The following is a 12654-nucleotide window of genomic DNA, read 5'->3' on the forward strand; positions in this document are numbered from 1 at the left end:
GTGTTGTTTGAGAGAGGGTGAGGATTTAATCTGTCAGCCGCATTAGTTGGGCCTCACGTGCAGTGTACTGTGAGTGTGGAGAAGTCAGGGACCCGGTACCTGGACTTTGCAGTTTCTCTCTCAGGACAGGAACCAAGTGGTACTAAGAAATGCTTACCATGTGCTAGAAACTGATAAAAACCTCACGAGGATGGTTTCATTGGAGCCTCACTGTGGCTCTGTGAGGAGTAGGTGCCACTATTCTCATTTTCTGATGAAGAGATGGAAGCTTACAGGGATGAAGTGACTTGCCCCGAGGTGTAAAGATGCTTGCATGCAGAACTGGTATTTAAACCAGGTCTTTCTGTCTGCAGAACTGGAGTCACTGTCCATTTCTTCTCAGACGAGCTGAAGTTCAAATCTCACCTCAGTCGTTGACTTCCTTCTGTAGGCCTTGGGTTTCCTCCTTTGTAAGTTGAGGTTATCACGTACACCAAGTAGGTTAAGGATTAAATGCTATCATTGCTCTGAGAGTCCCTAGCTTGGTTTCAGGCTTCTAATTCTATTTTTCCTGTTTTGATATTTCCGTGGCAATTTCTGGCTTGATTCAGTTGGCCCCAGAGGGCTCTGGGATCTGTGTTTTTCATAGGTAAAGTGAATCACCTGAGATCCTTCTCCAAGGCATTCTGCTACAGGGGATCTAAGACCAGTAACTGAGGTCTCCTTGAGTCTGGAACCGTGGCTTATCAGGATCTCGGATCACTCTCCTCCTGCCTGGTCCTGTCAGTTCTGTGGCTGCAGGCAAGCTGTTTCATCCCCTCTGAACGTGTGTTTCCTAATCTGGAAAACGGAGCTCTGATCTCTGACATTCTCCCTTAATGAGTGAGGTTCAGGAGCAGAAATGTGACTCTGAAAGTGGCTAGAAGACCAGCGAGGGAAGCTACGGAAGCTGAGTGTTCTCTTTAAGTGTATTTTGGGAGAAAGTTTTTGTGAAGCTCGCGTTGACATGGAGCCACCTAGTGTTGAGAGTACACAGTGCGCCCACTCTGAAGCCAGTCCACAAGCCGAAGAGTTCCTGGAGGAGGGGATTTGTGGTGAGAACGGGACTGAGAAGCAAGAAGCCAGCGGAGAGGTGGTGCTTGGAGTGTCTTACTATTCAGGGCCTGCGGTCAGGATCAGAGACAGAGGGGACAATAGGCACATAGAAATTTTTGCCAGATTAGGGCAAGGGCAGGCTTGGACAGAAGGCAAGATCGTGGACCTCATTTTGCTATGCAAGCTTGAGGAAGAGGGAGGACTGTGAAATTCAAGGGGCAAGAGCCTTGCCAGCACCTGTGGTCCTGGAGAAAGAGAAACCGGGGCTGAGAGCTCCAGGAACATCTCTGGATGGTGTCTTGGGGGTTTTCTTGAGTGAGGAAGTAGGGCAGGGCATTCAGTTGTATGCTCGGCCTGCCAGTCTGGTTTGTATTTGTACACAGAGGAGAGTAATGAGGCCTCCCCCCTCCATCATCTCCCTGGGGTGTTATGAGGACTAATGAGATAATAGCCGTAAACCCCAGAAGCTATTCAGGAGAAAGGCGCTGAACAGCTCATTGTTCAGTGAACAGCTTTCCGTGGTGCTGTGGGCTACTGCCCTGCTCCTTGCTGTCTGCAAAGGCCTGTCCCAGCCTGCTCCTTGCATGGTTTAACATCACAAAACAGAGGAAGGAAGCAGTGGACTGCGTTTAGACTCTTGGCCTGTGGAAATTAGCTTCCAGGCACAGTTCCCAGAAACCAGTTGCATCCAAAAGTAGAGGCCTGCCAGTGTCACAATGAGCTTGAGGAGGCAAAACAGTTTTGAACCAGAAGACTTACAGGACAGGAGCCAGTTGCAGGCCTCCGTGAACACCGTGGTCAAGAATTATAATTTGATAGCACCTGTGTCTGGCTGAGCCCTGGACTCTTGGGGTTTTTTTCGAGGGGCCTTGGGAGCAAAGGCCCTGGTCTCTCCCCTTGATGGGGCTTCCATTTGATGGCACAGTCGGGGCTCATCAGCCCTTGTGTGGCTGGAATGGACCTGGAGCCCCAGGGCAGCAGTGGAATTGGTGAGCTTTGAGGCAACAGAAAGCTGGGAGTGAGACTAACTTGGTTCTCTGGTCGGTGGTGAGTGTGCCCAGAGAGTGCTGAGGGTCCTGGGTGTTGAGTGAGTATGACTGAGAAGATCGTAGGTGAAGACTAAGACTAAGAGATGACTAGTGGGAAGGCAGAGCGAGGAGTGTTAGATAGGTGGAGGACGAAAGCCGTGGAGCTCAGCTCAGGGTCTGGGGCCGAGGGAGGCCTTTAGGAGAACTCTCCAGAGGCACGGGGTGGGGTTACTCCTTTTTCACATGAGTTTTTGAATCCCTGGGAGAGTAATCTATTTCTGTTTCCCTTTCAGGGGCTCAATGCGCATTGGGAAGGATTTTATCCTTTTCACCAAGAAGGAAGACACCATGACCTGCCTCTTTCTGTCTCGTACCTTCCACGAAGAGGAAGGCATTGATGAAGTGGGTCCCGTCCTTGTGGTCGTACTTGTTGACTCTGCCCAGACGGTTTTCATGGGTCGTTTGCAGCGTCACAGTTGTAGGATTGGAGCACGTGCCCCATGTCCTGGGATTAGCTGGTTGGATGGATTGGTTGAGAGATTAAGGCAGATACCTTAATGTGAGAGGAAGCAAAATCTCAAAGTACTTCAGAGAGCAGCTGTCTCATTTCTGAAAATGAGACTGTCAAGTGGCAGGAACCAAGAGTTGGATTTGCAGCTCCTCTAGATCTGAACTCCATCTGGGGTGGGGGGTGGTGGTGTTACCATAGAGACTTGTTTTTTTGGGCTTCCCTGACTATGCATGGTGAGTATAGCTGGCAGTAATTATAGGAACGGCGGCATCTCTGCCCCTGACGGTGACTTGGTGGAATGTGCTGTGAGCACATGTTATTTTTGAGGAAATGTGTTGCCATAACCGCCCGTATCGGAAGCCACAGATCAGGTGCCTCCAGGGCCCGGCCAGGTCGGGAGGCAGGGAAGCTTGAATGTGAGCTTGTGCTTGCCCGGCGCCTGGCCGGTGGTCTCACTGCAGGACTGGCGGCTGTGCAGTCCCAGCGATGACTGCTGTGCTGGAAGGCAGGCCTCGTGAGTGCGCACTCTCACTGTGAGCCATCTCGGTAATTAACTGTGGAGGCTTAAACACACACTCAGCTGATTTCTTCGGCCTGGTGGCTCAGATGTCCGAATAGCGTTTCTGGTGAGCCCCGGCCCCTTCGCTGTGGGGATTAGGGGTGTTCTGCGGTCTGGCCAGCCTCCTCAGACTGGACTCTTACCTCTTCTATCTTCTTTTCATGTGTGGGAAATGGAGGCTAGAGTTTGCGAGGGGCCTGAGAAGTTCTGTAGAAAGAAATCCATGGCTGTCACGTAAGCAGATAGCTGAATTCAGAGTCTGAGAATAATTCATCTCAGTTGGCTGCGCCCAGATTTGAACTGGCCCTGTTTGGATCCGAGCCTGTGTCACAGCAGACCGGTTCATGCAGAGAATGGCAGGCTGTCTTTTCCTGCCATCTTTACTTAGCAAGCCAGTGCGTTTGTTTGCCTTTTCGATGTGGTAGCTTGGTTCCTTCAGCACCCTTGGAGGGTGAGAAGGGCCGTATCTGCAGAGAGGGTAAGACAGAAGAGACAGGAGAGGGCGGCCTGGGCCGAGGTGTTGGGGTGTGTTCCTTAATAAAGGACTGCATGTGGTCAGGGGAGGGTGTTCCAAGTCGGCAGAAGCAGCTTACTCAAGGCCCTGAGGGCTGGGGAGGGCACCTACAGTGGGGTCCCCTGAAGAAACATGTTGGCTTCTGGAGCGCAGGGAAGGCCGGGCTAGGCTTGACCTCAGGGCTTGTTGAGCGAGTGGGACTTTATTAAGCAAGGGTGTGCCAGGATCAAATTCTCTTTTTAAAAAGGTCCATGTGGTTATTTGTGTGGTGATTATATTGGAAAGATCGGGGGTGTTGGAGTGCACTGGTCGAGAGGTCCCAGCAGAACTTGGAGTTGGGAAGTGAGAGAAAGAGATGGAGTCACCCCTCTTCAGGATGTGGGCTGTGACTGATCAGTGGAGGGGTTGGAGAAGGGAGAAGAAGGGCCGACTTGAAGGTTCTGGGGTGGCAGTTGGAGGCGGTGAGCTGCTAGAGAAAAATGGAGGAGGGATGGTGTGGAGGGGATGCGTGAGTTTGTTCCGGATATGCAAAGGGAATTCTGAGCCTGGAGTTGGACTCCAGGATTCTTGGTGGCAAGCGAGTGTAGAGCAAGACGAGGCTTAAGGCAGGCCGACAACTAAAGGTCAGTGGGAGGAGAAAGTGGCATAGGACACCAAGGGGTGTCCAGAAAGGTACAGGGAAAACCAAAAGTGTAGTGATGGTGTTGGAACTGAAGCAGCGATGTTGCAATGGAGGAGGGATAATGCCAGTGGGAGTGAATGCCCACGGTTCAGAGTGACGGTGTTGTCACCTGGGACTGTGGTAAAGAATGGGCACATGAGGTACGAGTCCACGGAGCACAGATGGAACTCAGTTGCCCTGGTGGAAAAGGCTAGGTTGCGGTTTTTTTCCTTACTTGGTGCTAGAAGGTCACTGTTTTGGATTGTACTCTAGTGCAAACTCAGCCAAGATTTCAAAATCAGATCATTTTCGGCCAAGGAGGAATGTGTCCAAGCCAGCCTTGGGGTTGAATACTTAACAGCACGAAACTTCTTAGGATCCAGCAAATGCCTCCGATCTCCTTAACAGTCTCTCACCCTGGCAGATGTTAAGACACAGTTCCTTTTTCCTAAGGGTGGGCCGGCTGAGCTGAACTTCTGGGGTGCCCCAATCCCTTTGTTGTCCAGAGGGAATCCCTTTTGCAGCGGCTGCTCGCTCAGGGAATGGGAAGGAGAACAGTGGGGCCTCTGAAGAGGCAGTGTTTGAGGTGGGGTTTTTGAAGAAAGACTAGGATTTTTACAAACATTAACTTGGACGTAAAATGAAGCCCCATATGTGTAGAAGAGTGTATTAAAGTATTTATACAGTGAAGAAGATAATGATAAATAAATGCCCCATGTAGCCCCCATTATAGATCGGTGTTAGAAGTCGCCTGTGTAATCTTTCCCTCACTGTGCCCCTGTAGGAACCACCTTCAGGTGACTTCTATGATGGTCATTCCCTTATTTAGTGTAGTTTGTCACCTGTGTGTGTGTCCTTAATTCATACTTCAGTTGTGCCTATTTTTGAATTTTACATACGTGAACTCATTTAATTGGTATTTTGTAAGTTACGCTGTGTTTATGAGGTCATCCATGTTGATGCTAGTTGCTGTATGTGTGTTTGTTTTCATTACTATATGGTATTCCATTGTGGATGCACTGTAGTTGAGTCTTACCACTCTGTTGGATATTTGAGTTGTTCTTATACTAGTATATAGAAGAGTACTTCAGGAAGTTTGTGGGGAAATGGAATTTAAAAAGTTTGGTTGGAAAAAAATTTGAAAATCATGCATATTTTTTTCATAGTTTACATTTCCCATGAACGTGGCGAAGACTCCTGTGAAAATGTCTCCTGGGCTACATACCTAGGGGCGGGGCTGCAGAGATGTAGGTTATGTTAGTATATCTTCACATTCACTAGTGTATTGTCTTTAGTGGTCAGAGTAGCGTTTTTACCAAAGTATTTTAAAAAATGGCCAAGGGCATTCCAAACAGGGCACTACCGTGCAGAGACACCCCCTGCCCAGGTATAAGAGGACCCTGAGAGGAAGTGGTGACATGAGGCTGAGTCTTGGGACAGGCCAGAGGCCAGAGAGCCTCTGGTGCTAGGCTGTTGAGCTTGGGCCTTGGCTAGTGTGGAGCCCCTGTGGGCAGGGCCAGGACAGCTGCACGGTTTAGGGAAAGGCCTGCCTCACTGCCTGTCTGTGCTCACCCCGAAGGTGATCGTCCCATTGCCCACCTGGAACTCGCGGACCCGGGAACCTGTCACAGATAACGTGGAGAAGTTTGCCATCGAGACAGAACTCATCTACAAGTATTCTCCCTTCCGCACTGAGGAGGAAGTGATGTCCCAGTTCATGAAGATTCCTGGGGTCAGCGGTAAGAAGGCTGTGAGCGGTAGCCCACAGAATGCTGGAGCTGCAGAGCCCTGAGTGGGGTGGAGATGCTCCAGGGCACCTGCCAGAATGAAAGGACCTCTGTTCCCCAGGAACACTGGTGATCATCTTCAATCTCAAACTCATGGATAATGGAGAGCCAGAGCTGGACATCATCTCCAACCCAAGAGATATCCAGATGGCAGAGACCTCTCCAGAGGGCACGTGAGTGTGCCTGGGAGGGCGGGGCCTGCAGCTGCTGCCATTCTTTCTGGAGGTGCCTTCAAGGAGAGAGGAGGGCACAGTCCCTGCATCTCTCTTGGGGGGATGAGTGATGGAGCTACTGGAGTCGAGAGCTCAGGTCTCCTAGACAGCAGATCCTCAGCTAAGCTGAAAAACTGGTGGCCCTCTGCTCTGACTCCAGAAGAAACTGCGGCCTTGCCCAGGGCCCCACGGTCAGGCAGCGGTAGACCCTAGTGAGGTGTCTGGGGGCCCCCTGGACGGGATGTGAGGGGGTAGCATGCCGTGTCCTTGTGGAAGGAACACCCTGTGAGGGCTGCAGGAGGAGCTGAGGTTGGCGATGGAAAAGTGGAGGGCCCGCAGACACTCTTGGACCTTCACTGCTTGTCGTGGGTGGGTGGCATTGCTCTCTCTGTCCTGTGTCTCCAGGAAGCCAGAGCGGCGCTCGTTCCGTGCCTATGCGGCTGTGCTCTACATCGATCCCCGGATGAGGATCTTCATTCACGGACACAAGGTGCAGACCAAGAGGCTCTCCTGCTGCCTGTACAAGCCCAGGTAAAGGCTTGCCCAGCCCTGAGCTGGAGTGATGCGATGTGAGAGCGAGGCTCCAGCAGTGCTGGCTGTGCTTTGCCACCGCACTTCTCGGTCCTGGAGGAGGGCAGACGTGGCTGACAGGCTCTGGCATTTGGCTGGCTGAGCTCGCTGGTTGTGGGTGCCTCTGGTACGTGGCAGGTGTCCTGCATGGCACAGTAAGCTGTCTGAGTCTCTCAGCTTTGGGGCCGGGGGCGCTTAGACACTGCTACACAAAAAGGCCCGGGCTTCTTCCTAAGGTTTGTTTCTGCCACGGGATTGAGGACACCCTGGTGAACAGCGAGATTGTTTGTCAAAGACAGAGCAGGAAGTCGGGGGCAAGAAGACAAAGGAACTGAATCTTTTTTTGCCAAGATAGGCTTGGATTTGTTTCATCACGAGGGGCCAGGACAGCACAGCGTGGGAGCAGGCAGGAAGACAGGGAGCTTCCTGAGCTGGGGCTGGCCGCCTGCCCCGCTGCCGCTCGGGCCCTCAGGTTCCGTTTTCCACTGTCCAGGATGTACAAGTACACGTCAAGCCGTTTCAAGACCCGTGCAGAGCAGGAGGTGAAGAAGGCAGAGCATGTAGCTCGGATTGGTAAGGCCACCCCTGTGCAGGAGGAGAGCATCGGGTGGGGGTTGTCGGGGGGATGCTCTTGTGGCCAAAGCAGGGCTCTAGGGACAAGGCTCTCCTCCTGTCCCAGCCCTTTGCCCACATGCCATTCCCTCAGCACTTTCTCTCCAGACTGCTTTCACGTCAGCCATGTAGAGGGCTTTGTCTAAAACTGTCGACTCTGGCTTGCCCAAGGTGAAGAATCCCACACCTCCTCTGGCTCAGCTGCTTGTGGATTGGCTTTCCTGAGAGCAGGGCAGAAAGCAGCCGGCGCGTCTCAGTTCTCCCCTCCTTGAGGGGGAAGGCTTCGTTAGTTCCCAGCTCCTGCTGAGGGTTTAGCTCTGCCTGCTTCGTGTGTGTTTTGATCTGTTGAGTCCATTTTTAAAGTTTAAAGTTTGAAAAGCATGTGTCAGGTATAAATAGTGCCTGCTTGCCTTGGGGCCTCGGTGATATTTTTGAAAGCCAGATTTCCCTTTGTGCACTGACTTTTGCAGGCTTGGCCTGGAGGCTGCTCCCGAGGCACTCCCTAGCCATGGCTCGTTTCCCTTGATGATGCGCCTATTTCATGCCCAGTGGGGAGCTTCTTTGTGGATCCAGGAGGGGTGACTGGGTTCTGAGCTTTTGAATGCCTTATGGCTTCTCTTGTATTTCAGCTGAAGAGAAGGCCCGGGAGGCAGAGAGCAAAGCTCGGACATTAGAAGTGCGCCTGGGTGGAGACCTCACCCGGGACTCCAGGGTAAGGCCCCAGGCTCATGTGGCTGCTGTTCTCCAGCTTTTCTGGCATTACAAGCCCTGGTCATGTGACATGTGACACAGCGTTTGAGTTTGCCCCTACTGATGATAGCTCACATGTACATCCATGTGAGTTACGCTGTGAAGTTTTAGATGGGATGGCATAATGTTAACCTGCTGTGGCCCAGGGTGCCTCCTCCTCTCACGTGATGTTGGTGTCCTTGTCCAGGTGATGTTACGACAGGTCCAGAACACGGCCATCACCCTGCGCAGAGAAGCCGATGTCAAGAAGAGGATCAAGGACGCCAAGCAGCGGTGAGGACCGGGGCTGTCTTGCGGTTTTCTAGAGTTGTGTAGCTTTTGCCCTGTTGACTGACAGGTTGCCATTCTGTCACCCAGATGGCTTTGAAAAGCTGTTCATGTGATCTCAGCCAAATGGCCTTGCAGGAGAAAGAGTAACCCTGAGCACTGCCTTCTTCCGTGAGCTAGGAGAAGGCAGGGCAGAGCCGACACCAGGTTGAGCCCCTCGCAGTCCTCACTGGCACCATCTCACCTTTTCTCTCTTCCTCTTTTCCACTTTTCATTTAAAGAATGCTCAGTGTATAAAATTGGAAAAGTACAAAACATTAAGAGCGATCTGGAAGTCCCTTATGCTTCTACCCCCTGGGGATATCTGTTCTTAGTTTTTTATGTCTTATATATATTCCAGTTCATTCTCCCATCACTGGTTACAAATGTGGACTGTCTTGGGAGGTTGAGTTTCACAGACTTTTCCACGTAGAAGGAGCACTTGTCCCACCTCCGTGTCTGGCGCCTCCAGGCTCCGGGGCCTGACTTACCGACTTGCTTCTTCTTGGCCACAGATTCAGGCTCCAGGTTACGTCAGCCTGAGTCATTCCACGGCTCCTCCATTTGCTTTTCAGCATCTGTTGATGTCGGCTGTCACATGTTCTTGTGAATTCTTGCCTCTTTTTTTTCCAAATGACTTTCGTATTAGTGGAGTTTGGGGAAGGTGTGAAGGTACTTTTATGTTTATTCTGCCACTTAACTCTGCAAAGATTTGTAGCAGCGGCTTCACAGTAATCTGTTCCTACTTTGATTCGTCCCTGTCTTGTTACTAAAAAGCCAAAGTTGTGTGCTTTTAATTAGTGATGCCTAGAGCCGCTGCATAGTTTTGTGTTCCTATCAGTTCTGACAGGCTGTGCACGGAATGGAGATGCAGTTTTGCTGAACGTTGTCTGACGCTGAAGCCTAACGTACCTTAATCACCATGGTGTTGTGTGCTCGTGGGTGGATCCACTTGAAGTTCTTTCTCTTTCTTCTTAGAGCACTGAAAGAACCTAAGGAGCTGAATTTCGTTTTTGGGGTCAACATTGAACACCGGTACCTGGACGGGATGTTCATCTACAACTGTAGCCGTCTGATCAAGATGTATGAGAAAGTGGGGCCACAGCTGGAAGGGGGCATGTGAGTACTTCCCAAGGAGAGCTTTCCAGCCAGAGTGGAGGGCGCGAGGGCTCCGGCCGGCGAGGTTACAGAGTTGTGTCCACTTTCTCCCTGCAGGGCCTGCGGTGGGGTTGTGGGGGTCGTTGATGTGCCCTATCTGGTCCTGGAGCCCACACACAACAAGCAGGACTTTGCGGATGCTAAGGAGTACCGACACCTGCTGCGGGCAATGGGCGAGCACCTGGCGCAGTACTGGAAGGACATTGCCGTTGGTAATGGGGCTGACCTCTGCACCCATGCCCTTTCTCTTCACCTCCAGCCTTAAGATGGCTCATGACCTAGCGCCCGACATGATGTGCGGGTGTTTGCCTTCTAGCCCAACGAGGAATCATCAAGTTCTGGGATGAGTTTGGCTACCTCTCTGCCAACTGGAACCAGCCCCCATCCAGTGAGCTGCGTTACAAACGCCGGAGAGCCATGGAAATCCCGACCACCATCCAGTGTGGTGAGTCAGCGCTGGAGCCCTCCTCCTGACTGTCCCTCTCAGTCGCTGGCCTTCTTCGTGGCCCTGTGCTGGCACTCGGCCTGACTGGCATTCATGAACTGATGGTCCTGCTGGGAAGATGCAAGTAGAGGGCTGACCCTGTGAGCTCAGTCTTTTGAGTCTGTGCTGAGTTCTCCTGTTTGATTGAATGAGGCAGAAAATCATTTAACCTCCCAGGCCTCTCATGCTGTGACTGAGCCAGGCTCACTTGGTTTGGTACCACATTGTTTCTGCTGTAGATGACTGAGCCAGGATCCTGCTACTAGAGGGAGAGAGTCTGGGGTGTACTAAGGGTCCATGATGTTAAGCTTCTATCCTTGCTGGAATCACTGTCCCTGAGAAGAAATATAATTATTATTTTTTTAAAGATTTATTTATTTATTTGAAAGAGTTACACAGAGAGAAGGAAAGGCAGAGAGAGAGGGAGGGAGGGAGGGAGAGGTCTTCTATCCTCTGGTTCACACCCCAGTTGGCTGCAATGGCTGGAGCTGCGCTGATCCGAAACCAAGAGCCAGGAGCTTCTTCCGGGTCTCCCACGTGGGTGCAGGGTCCCAAGGACTTGGGCCATCTTCTACTGCTTCCCAGGCCATAGCAGAGAGCTGGATCGGAAGTGGAGCAGCTGGGACTCAAATAGCACCCATATGGGATGCCAGCACCACAGCGTCGGCCCCAAGAAATATAATTCTGTCAGGACGGCCAGAGTTGGAGCCAGAGTGAAGAGCTTTGCATAGAATGTTTGGACTGTCTGCTTTGGGCCTGGCCGTGAATAGCTGATGGGTATTACTGACATGTGGGTGTTTCTGTGTCACAGATTTATGTTTGAAGTGGAGGACCCTCCCCTTCCAGCTGAATTCCGTGGAAAAAGATTACCCTGACACCTGGGTTTGCTCCATGAACCCTGATCCTGAGCAAGACCGGTGAGCACTTCTCTAGCAAAGGAATTGTGGGTGGTTCTCTGCTGCCCCCCTCCTGATTTCCCACTGATCCCTGTATTCTTGAGGTGGATAACCCACTACACTTCTTAAGGCTAAGACTTACATCCCTACATCTGTTTTGTTGCTCGTAGTAAGTGCCAAGACTAGACACGTGGCTTGCAGTGCATACTAATTAATTCCGTGCCGTGAGGACTCGGGGGGCTGCTCTTGTGAGAAGGGGCATGAGTTGGGTGGGGAGGAGGATCCCGCCCTGCCTGGAACTCTGCTTGCCATGGTCTTGCTACAGGTGTGAGGCTTCTGAGCAGAAGCAGAAGGTGCCCCTGGGGACTTTCAAAAAGGACCTGAAAACACAGGAGGAGAAGCAGAAGCAGCTGACGGAGAAAATCCGCCAGCAGCAGGAGAAGCTGGAGGCCCTCCAGGTATGTGGACCGAGGTCCCTGGGCAGAGCCCTCCTGTGCCCAGGGTCCGGTGCCCGTCCGTGACTCCCCTCTTTCTCATGCTGTTTCACCGCTGCTCACCAGGCATCCCAGCCCCAGCCTCTGTGTTAAGCACACTGCTTTTCAGGTATGCCTTGTTCATTCTTAGAAAAAGGAAAAAAAAAACCTAAAAGCTGTTTTAAAAGGTATTTCAAAGTGATCTACTTCTTTCAGAATATCTAAAAACTGCAGAAAATCAACTCCTACCTTAAGGGCAACCACCATTAACTGTATAGCCTTCTGACTTCTTACGAATTTGTGTACATCATATACATGATTACATAGAGACATTTTTCATAGAAATATAGAGATCATGCCATATATTTCGTACACTCATACATATATATTTCTACTACATAATTATTTTCTTGGTAATTCTCTAAGAAGTGAAATTGAAAGAGTAAAAGGATTTTGAAAATTAATGGTTTTAGTTATTCCCAAATCATCCTCCAAACGTTGATTTCTGTTCTTTACTAGCAGTATATGAGAATTTTAAATATTTTTGCAAATTTATTGGCAAAGATATGTGTACCTTATAATTTAATTTCTTTTCCATTTTTAAAATTGGACAGTTTTTCAATGTGTCCACTTATATTTCTTTTAGAATTTTTTTTTCCACTTACATTTCTATTTTGTTATTACTTTAGTTGTGAAGTTTTTTAAAAAGATTTATTTTTTGAAAGGCAGAGTTAGAAAGAGAGTGTGTCCATCCACTGGTTCACTCCCCAAATGGCCAGAGCTGAGCCAACCCAAAGTTAGGAGCCAGGAGCTTCTTTGTGGTCTCCCACGTGGGTCCAGGGGTCCAGCCACTTGGGCCATCTTCCACTTCTTTCCTTGGCCATTAGCAGGGAGCTGGATTGAAAGTGGAATAGCCGGGGCTTGAACTGGCGCCCATATGGTATTCTAGTGCTGCAAGCATATGGGATGCTGGTGCCACAAGCAGTGGCTTTACCAGCTATGCCCAGCACTGCCCCTAGTAGTGTAGTATTTTTGAGACATGTTTGTGATAGCGCATTG

General features: G+C 50.7%; 1 protein-coding gene across 2 annotated transcripts in view; it reads left to right on the forward strand.

Moving 5' to 3' along the window:
• MORC2 (MORC family CW-type zinc finger 2) overlaps positions 1-12654 on the forward strand; it is a 43861-nt gene that overhangs the window by 20192 nt on the left and 11015 nt on the right. For both annotated transcript variants that reach the window (XM_062182628.1, XM_062182627.1), the window contains exons 6-17: positions 2396-2504; positions 5927-6086; positions 6196-6307; positions 6752-6877; positions 7410-7489; positions 8158-8240; positions 8466-8551; positions 9563-9703; positions 9800-9954; positions 10059-10187; positions 11038-11143; positions 11448-11580. In XM_062182628.1, the coding sequence (XP_062038612.1) occupies positions 2396-2504; positions 5927-6086; positions 6196-6307; positions 6752-6877; positions 7410-7489; positions 8158-8240; positions 8466-8551; positions 9563-9703; positions 9800-9954; positions 10059-10187; positions 11038-11143; positions 11448-11580 (1420 nt within the window). The remainder of the gene's footprint in view (positions 1-2395; positions 2505-5926; positions 6087-6195; positions 6308-6751; positions 6878-7409; positions 7490-8157; positions 8241-8465; positions 8552-9562; positions 9704-9799; positions 9955-10058; positions 10188-11037; positions 11144-11447; positions 11581-12654) is intronic.

This window comes from Lepus europaeus, chromosome 23 (assembly GCF_033115175.1).
Source record: "Lepus europaeus isolate LE1 chromosome 23, mLepTim1.pri, whole genome shotgun sequence".
NCBI lineage: Eukaryota > Metazoa > Chordata > Mammalia > Lagomorpha > Leporidae > Lepus > Lepus europaeus.